The sequence below is a fragment of the Antedon bifida genome, chromosome 4, assembly GCF_963402885.1.
Source record: "Antedon bifida chromosome 4, ecAntBifi1.1, whole genome shotgun sequence".
Taxonomy (NCBI): Eukaryota; Metazoa; Echinodermata; class Crinoidea; order Comatulida; family Antedonidae; genus Antedon; species Antedon bifida.
The window spans coordinates 19,408,319-19,416,794 of NC_136229.1; the positions used below are offsets into that span (position 1 = coordinate 19,408,319).

Genomic DNA, 8,476 nt, shown 5'->3' on the forward strand with positions numbered 1-8,476 from the left:
ATTACAGTTAGCTACAAAGAAAGTTATTCTTATTAAAAACGGACAACTTACAATATTTGATTCAATGTTTTGATGGATTTTAAAAGATTAAACCAACGTTTTCAATATTTTATTTTTTTAAATAGAGGCAGAAGTATTTATCTTTCATTTGTTATCATGATAAATAATGTTTCTTGTATTTTATTTAGCCGTTTTATTTTTATTTAATTTATACAGTAATTATTTTTTCAATCGAATAGTTAAGTTCGCAAACTGAAGAAAAATAGAGGGCAGTACACTAGCAAATACTGCCACCAATTTGGTCACTATCGACTCTGTAAACAATAAACATTTTTTTGATCGAAATTTAGTGAATGGTCGTAAAGCAAAACAATCATTTATTTCACGATGCCCACTTCAGCTAAAGAGGTATAACATTTCTAGTGCATTATATTGAATAAGTTATAATATATTTACCATATACAGTCAATATTCTCTAGCTAGGCCTGGCCCTACATACACATTTTACATCAGTTAACAACAGTGGGTACGGTCGGGGAGAGTGCTTATGCTAGAGTTTATAAGGAAGGACCAGGCCAGGCTGGGTAGGCATAGGCCTAGGCCTAGTAGTAGTAATATAGTTATAGGCCCACCTTGTATTCCAGAAATATATAGATATAGATATAATATGAATATGGCTCGGCAACCCTATTAAACTAGTATTAGTATATCGCTGATTTGTAGTTAATTAAGTGGAATATTGGGCATTTTTATTATTAAAACTTTTGTTTTTAATATTTATTACAGTTTGCAGAGTATTCGGATGACAGTTTTGCATCAAACGTTTCCGAAGATGAATTAAAATTACACTCACCGAAAGGAAACCCTAAAAAAAAGAAAAAGAAAGTTTCCAAAAATGTTCGTGTCAAGAAACCACGTAAGTATTAAATGTTGTAACCACTGATTAGTAAAATAATAAATTGTTATTTCCCATTCACCAACTCTAAATGCTAGTACTGTAGTCACACAATACAAAATAACATAAAATATAATACACAAATAACGGAAACATTTTTTTTTCGTAGACGGAAAAAAAATTACTATTGAACGACCATTCAATAGTGCATACTATTGCACGCACTATTGAATGACTGTTCCATAGTGCGTGCTAATGCACGGCATGTGACCCACAATCGTCCGATCAAATAAAAGGAATTTATTTAGGTGTTATACAATTATTAATTTTAAACTTGTTCTTTTAAAAAGCTTCACCATATGGACAACCAATGAGAGCTACTGGCCCAAAAAAAACATCAGAAGAGTTATGGATTGAAGGAATGCACAGAGGGCAAGGTAAGTAAAAACAAAAATTGACACTTTTTTCCCTCCAAACACATATATACATTTCCACAACTTAGTAATATTTGCCTTTGGTAGCTTGATATTAAACATACAGTTTATTTTATTTTCTAAGGTTTGACAGCAAGTGTGAAAAGCAGTAATTACCTAGGCCTGACTGGTAAGAAAACCGTACCTGGTGGTAATTGTAGCGACTACCTACGAGAAGCTGTTCTGGGCCTACCAGCAAAGTCACGAAGATCACAATCGGCTATGGATGGTGAGACTGTAATTGTATATTCTTCTGCAGTAACTGCAGTATATTCATGTAATACATCAGCTTCAGAGTTAAATATTTCAATCTCAAATTTTTAAGTAGTAACACAGTCAATAAACTTACTTCGTTCTAGATACATTTACAAGGAGTACGAAAGGAGTTCCTGTTTACAAACCTCAAGAGGACATGTATGATGACATACTGGAGTTAAGAAAGACGGTCACTGTACTGAAGCAAGAGAATGAGCTGATAAAGGCACGCCATCGACGACTTGAAGATGACAATAAAATGAAGGAGAAATATATTGATGAATTAATGATGGCCAGTAGGGTAGGTCACTGTTAAAGATGACCAGTAGGGTAGGTCACTGTTAAAGATGACCAGTAGGGTATGTCACTATTTATGATGACTAGTAGGGTTAGGGTTAGTTGTCACTATACTATTTTCATTTTCATGTCTAAATATTACAATATTATTTTTTTAAATTTTTATTACAGACTGGTGATATGAAAATGACCGCAAGTGGTAAAATTATTGACCCCAGTGCCGTAAGTAAAAGCATTTTACAAAATTGTTAAAGAATTATTTAAAGTATTATTATTAAAATCTAAACAACTTAATCTTCCTTCTTTTAGAAAATAGTAACATTGAAACAAAGGAATGTTAAACTTGAAATGGCTGTTAAGGAAAAAGAAAACGCACTCAAGTAGGTTTTTAATTATTCAATGGTAACTGTTCATATCAAACTTACTGCAGTATACATACACTGAAAAGAAAAACATTAGGTTGATATGTATTTGAGCTGGTCCACAATTTTTGGAAAAGTTCAGTTTTCATAATGCATTTTAAAGACCATCAAATATTTAGGTTTTTGTTTATTTTTTTAGGAAATTGCATGAAGACATGAAATGTACTAATATTGAAGAAATGAAAGTTGCAATGGAAACTTTCTATCAAGAGGTAAAGCTCACTCTTCACTATCAAACTTTTTGTGCCCATATATGGACATGATGATGTCATATCACTATCATATTTGGGCACATCACACTTTTTTTGTCGAAGTTTGATAGTGTAGACAGAGCTTAATACTATTTTATTTAACATTATGTCACTGTAACATCAGAAATAATTGAGTGTGACATAATTATTTTACTGTATCCTTATTTCAGGTTCAAAGGTTACGAATTGAGCAAAGTGAAAATGAAAAACTGTCAAGGTTAGTTTCAAACAATCTGTTTGATTTATATTGTGTTTACTGTACGAACTCTGGTTTAAGCCCATCCTATTAGAATAAGCCCATCCCACTTAAATGGACACCTCTACTTACCTCGACTATTCCAAGAACACGTAGACATACATTTGCTGACCGGTCATTCTCCTGCACAGTTCCATCCTTATGGAATGCTCTTCCACAATCAATCAAGAATTTACTGTATTTACATCTTCAAACAGTTTCTGAAATCCCATCTCTTTTGCATTGCATATGAAATTTCTACCTATTTTAGCCTTGTGGTCGTAGTGCTTTAGAGAAAATTTATTTTGGTTAGGCGCTATACAAATAACAATTACTAATTATTATTACTTTCATTTAACCTACAGGTCAATGAAACAAAGTGGTAACAATAATGCAAAATTAAAAGCATTGAATGGGACAGTTTTACGGCTGACAGAAGCTAACCAACGAATGCAAAGTGAAAATAAACTATTAAAGTTGGACTTGGAACGAGCTATGGAGAAATCAAGCCCAAGGTCAGGAGGTAAAGGGGGAAAGGGAGGTGAGTAAAGGGTGAAAAGGAGGTGTGTTAAGGGTACCATTGTGGTAAAGACCAAGTCACTCCCAACCAATAAGTTAATCTAAATCCCTGATCTGAATACTTTCTACAAATATTTAGTAATAATACATTAACATTTCCTAAATACTATGTATAAAAATAATAATTTTTATAAATGCATTTTTAAATGACAGACTACAAAGACATGGATAGGCAGAATCTACTAGCTACCATCAACAAACTTGAAAAGGTAACATATATTTAGTTTATTTACTTCAAATAAAACTAGAGTCTCATTCACACTTATCTAGATCCTGAAAAGTGCTTCTGTGAAGCTCTGTCTATACTATCAAACTTTGACAAAAAAAGTAGGATATGCTCAAATATGTCATCATGTCCATATATGGGCACATCACATTTTTTTGTCATATAAAGTTTGATAGTGTAGACAGAGCTTAAGAGGTTTTGTGCTAACACACATATGTGTGTACAAACACCAAGAAAGCCAAAACAGTTTAAAAGATTATGTTATATGTTATTGTATAACGAACATGCAAAAAACCTAGGCCTATATACACTAAAGTGACAGTATAATTTCTTATCAAGGAGGTGGAAGAGGCAAAAGGCAGAGAGATAAAGAATTCTGTAGCAGAAGCTAACAAGAGACAGTTGATGGAAACCATTGAAAAGCACGAAAAAGATAACAAACGACTGAAAGAAGAGAAATCAAAATTACGGAAAACAATAGACGAACAAGAGTAAGGTTTTGAAGTTGTGATTATTGTTACTACATTTGAAAACGAAACAACCAGGAAACTGAATATCTTGGCCTTTGTTATACTCTTCTTCATAATATTATTGTTACTCGCTACCATCTTGATTATTTTACTGCAATTTTAAAAACATTTGAATAAAGCAATACTTTAATCATCTTAAATAACATGTTAAGCGCTATCTACACTATCAATTTTTATGTGCCCATATATGGACATGATGATGTCATATATTTAACTAGTTTGATAGTGTAGACAGAGCTTTAATAATCACTATTGTGAACAAATTTTTAAAATTTTAACAAAATACTTTGCCTATTAAAAAAGTCTATCTGAAGATCATAAGCTGGGCAGTTGAATGAATAATAGGCGAATAGCACATTGCTTATTACCATTAATAATGTTACTACTACAATATTACACATTTTGGTGTTATTGAGATTGTTTGATATTTCAGACAAGAGATTAAAGATTTGAATGGCAAACTGAAGAAGATAACTGCACAAATACTTAAGGAATCTGAAGCAGCTGCTGCTAGGAGTAAATTAACACGCCAGTCCAGCTCGGACTCAATCCAACGCACAACGCCACGCAGTCGGAGCGGGAGTACAGCGTCGCTGAAAAGAGCACAGAAGAAGGAAGAGATTAGGCTTGAAGAACAGAAGAGAAAGGCACAGGAATTAAGGAAGAATAACAGCGCAAAGAGTATTCAGAGAAATTGGCGTGCTCATAAGAAACTTGTTAGTAGAACTCTTTGTTTAAAAGACAAATTAATATATACTGTATAGCATCAATAGGGCAATAATATTTAACAAACAATATATATCTTGGTGGTTGCTAACACCATATCCTCAGGTATAATCCCACTTTTGGTCTAATCCCACCCCGTACTTTATGTATGATTTCACAAACAGGCATATCTTCAGGTATAGTCCAAGTATTAACTTTTGGTCTGGATGTAGGCCTCTCTCTAGCCAGTTCAGATGAGTTTTTACAAGAAATGCTTACAAATCATGTCTTTGCCTGAATCAGGGATTCCCCTGGGTATAGTCCCACCCCAAAGTTGGCCCAATTTTGTGTTATATGGGGGTGGGATTATACCCGAGGATATACGGTACATTGATGATCGTTAATTACCCTTTGGTCACTACCTTAGTAGAAACTAAACAACTGATGATACAAAGTAATAATATATTTATCATTCATAAATTATATTTTGTTTATCATTTTTCATGGTTCATCTTAGAGCGATGATGATGATAGTGAAGAGGTAAAATAGTGAATATCATTTCAGTTTCACTGTCGCTTTAGTTTAGTTTTCAAGCTGTTTTCATTTATGCTAGCCTTTCTTTTTGCTTTTAATTTATTTCAATGTTGTCCTATTAAATGGTTTTCTATTAGCAACATTCTTTATAAAGCCTAGATGGATGTGCAAAAAAAAAGTAAAACCTGAAAACTATATATTTGTCTACTTATGTTATCCTATGCATTAATGATATACTGCAATTATTTGCTACCTTAAAAGCTATAAATATTTGAAAACTGTATATGTAAAATTTGTAAGTGCTCTTATTTCTTTTTAAAGAAACTTGCTTGTTAAAAATGTATGCATGGCTTTTAGTATATAATTAATGTTATCTGAAAGGAAGGAACTATACACCATCCAGCAGTGATATGGTAAATAGAGATTCATAGAGATGAAAAACTAAATCTGAAAAAAGTTTGCTCCAAGATTTAAACTTGGACCACCAGACTTTTATAGATCACAATTTTTAGCACATGTATCTATAAAGATATTAATATCAATATAATATTTTTAAATTAAATTTTTACAGAAAGAAGAAGAGGAGGAATTAAATGCTGTAAGTTATATTACATCTGATTTTTTAAAATTTACATTAGAGAATGTTTGACCTGTTGTACTATGTGGTTAGTAATACTGTACATACAAGGTCACGAAAAACATTTCCTATTATATTTGTGACAGGCAACTGTAGCTATTCAGTCGGCATATAGAGGACACGAAAGCCGCAAAAAACACCTACAACAGTTGAATCGATACACACCAAGCCCGGTGAACAAGTACGACAAAGATTACAGTGACGAGGAAGAAGAGGATAGCGGTATGGAAGATGTTGCCATGACAATACAGTCAGCTGCAAGGGGACACTGGGGCAGAAAGAAACAAATGAGTAGTTACAGTGCAAGGTGTGACATCATATCACTTATATTGTCTCATTCAATTTAGTATTAAAAGAACTAAAAATGACACTACTTCTATGATTAATGGTACAACTGTCCTATGTACTTATTATATAGCACACAATGCATAAATAATCATCATTAATTTAAATAGTATAAGATGGTTCCAGAACATGATTCTCTAAATTTAGAATAGAATGGAATAAATGATTTCCACTTTCACAAAGAGATGTGTTTATGTGTGTATACAATCAGTGGTGTAACTCAGAGGCCTGAGGCCCATGGCGTAGGAACCCCAAGTGGCCCTCCAAAGCTGGAGGTGTTTTTAGCCTTTTCGACATATTTTAATGCCTGTTATTTCCTTTGGACAGTGCTCACAGGCCCCCATAAGAACCGGGGCCCCTGGGTTAGCTAGTGAGCGCTCATAGCCGTTACCCCACAGTACACAATTCAATCCATAATGATACCAGGGAAGAGTGAACTTTTAATAATTTCACTCTTCCCTGATTCATACTAATACAACTACTAAAACTAAAGCTTATATTTGTATAGGAATTCTGAAGTATCAGATGCAGAGTCTGTTTCATCCAAACGATCTGCTAAAAGTAATAAAAGCAACAAAAGCAATGCCAGTAAAAAACAAGAAAAATGTGAGTTTTAATAGAAAAGTATGCTGGACAGTGGAATATTAGAATCAAAAAGGTTTTTTTAATTAAAATACAAATAGGTATATTTGTAAATGGTTGGAAAATTAATCAATGTTTCAACCAAAATTATAACAAGACAATTAGTAGTAAACATGACTGGACAAGTGTTCCCATATATTACAGTATTAATTAACATTTTTTTTTTAAAGCTAAGAAACAAATCGCTCGTAATTATTTGGACGATTCTGATGAGAGCAGTGATGCCTTGGTTACTAGCAAACCGAGTCGAAACAACAGTCGCAACACAAGCCGTAACACGTCTCCTCGCCCCGCAAGTGGTAAGTCTAAACAATTTCCACAAGGAAGCATAAAGTCATAAAAATCAACATACACCTTAAACTCACAATGCCTAATAATATATTCAGTGGCGTAACACAGAGGTCTGAGGACCCCCAAGTGTTTTTAGCCTTTTTCGACATATCTTAATGCCTGCTTTTTCCTCTGGGCACTGCCCCTGTAAGCTCATAGCTGTTACGCCACTGAATAAAGGCAATAAATCAGAATGGAAGATACATAAGTTCGATAAGAAAATTGGAAAACTTTTTTTTTTGCAGTCAAATCATCATCAAGCAAAAAAAGCGTTTTAGACGACAGCGATGAAGACAGTGATGAAGTGGTTGTTGCAACGCCTAAAAGACGGTCTTACCAATTTGGCCGATAAAAGAAAACTATGTTTAGTGTAGACCGTTGGAACCAAGGTTTTTTTAGAACCATTGAATAGCTTTAATTAAAGACAGGGCTAGCCTAAAAATAAACAAATTCTTTATGAAATTGTTGAAAAACACCATTGAGGTGAACATAAGTGTGTTACATAATCAAATAAAGTGTAATCAAAAACAGAAAAAAAAGATCTTTAACAGTACTGTAAATCAAACTAAGATTTGTACTGCTGTTTAATTAGTTAATCAAAAATGTAAATTTTATTGATATACAATTTCGCTATCAATCTTTTTCAATCGTTTTAGATTAATTCTGCTTCTTTATTGTGGAAAATAGTAAATAAATAATAAATATGTACAAAAAGGATGTAGGCTGATTTCAAAGGCAAGCTGGGAGTGGAAAGGCTAGACTTTCCATACAGCTTGAAAAGCAATATTCTTAAAGTTAGTTTTATTGTATTAAAATATTTAACTCAAGGTGTGTGAGGATGATAATAGTACTAAAAGGGTATGTAAATTAATATTTTTTATAGATTTAGTTGTATGTACATAATTTTATGGTATAAAATATGTATTGTAAATTTAGTCATTGAGAGACGGCAAAACACTAAGGAGGTGGTAAATAATTTGCACTGTATGGCTATGTAGTGATTGGCTGAAAAACCTTGATTAGCTAACTAAATTATGTAAAAATATTGTATAAATTTGTATTAGAAAAATAGTAGAGTAAACAAAATTGAAAAATAAATTTGACTTGTATGTGCATGAA

The 8,476-nt window shown here is 32.8% G+C and overlaps 1 protein-coding gene across 2 annotated transcripts; it reads left to right on the forward strand.

Moving 5' to 3' along the window:
* The first annotated feature begins 299 nt into the window (after positions 1-299).
* Positions 300-8,445, forward strand: LOC144839576 (uncharacterized). 2 transcript variants are annotated; one of them, XM_078695002.1, is made up of 19 exons: positions 300-408; positions 787-916; positions 1,246-1,332; positions 1,454-1,597; positions 1,728-1,924; positions 2,092-2,142; positions 2,230-2,300; positions 2,482-2,554; positions 2,764-2,810; positions 3,194-3,369; positions 3,561-3,616; positions 3,973-4,124; positions 4,597-4,879; positions 5,386-5,409; positions 5,975-6,001; positions 6,127-6,347; positions 6,894-6,991; positions 7,198-7,326; positions 7,603-8,445. In XM_078695002.1, the coding sequence occupies exons 1-19, from the start codon at positions 388-390 to the stop codon at positions 7,707-7,709; spliced, it is 2,094 nt and encodes a 697-aa protein (XP_078551128.1). In that variant the 5' UTR covers positions 300-387; the 3' UTR covers positions 7,710-8,445. The 2 variants fall into 2 exon arrangements, with proteins under 2 accessions (XP_078551128.1, XP_078551129.1); XM_078695003.1 differs by lacking the exon at positions 5,386-5,409 and having other exon boundaries at positions 7,603-8,444.
* The last annotated feature ends 31 nt before the right edge of the window (positions 8,446-8,476 follow it).

Excerpts from the sequence above, each read along its gene's own strand:
- LOC144839576 (XM_078695002.1), top strand. The coding sequence starts at position 388 with ATGCCCACTTCAGCTAAAGAG. Across the intron at positions 4,125-4,596 it reads AAAACAATAGACGAACAAGA|ACAAGAGATTAAAGATTTGA; the intron begins GTAAGGTTTTGA and ends TTGATATTTCAG. Across the intron at positions 6,992-7,197 it reads CAGTAAAAAACAAGAAAAAT|CTAAGAAACAAATCGCTCGT; the intron begins GTGAGTTTTAAT and ends TTTTTTTTAAAG.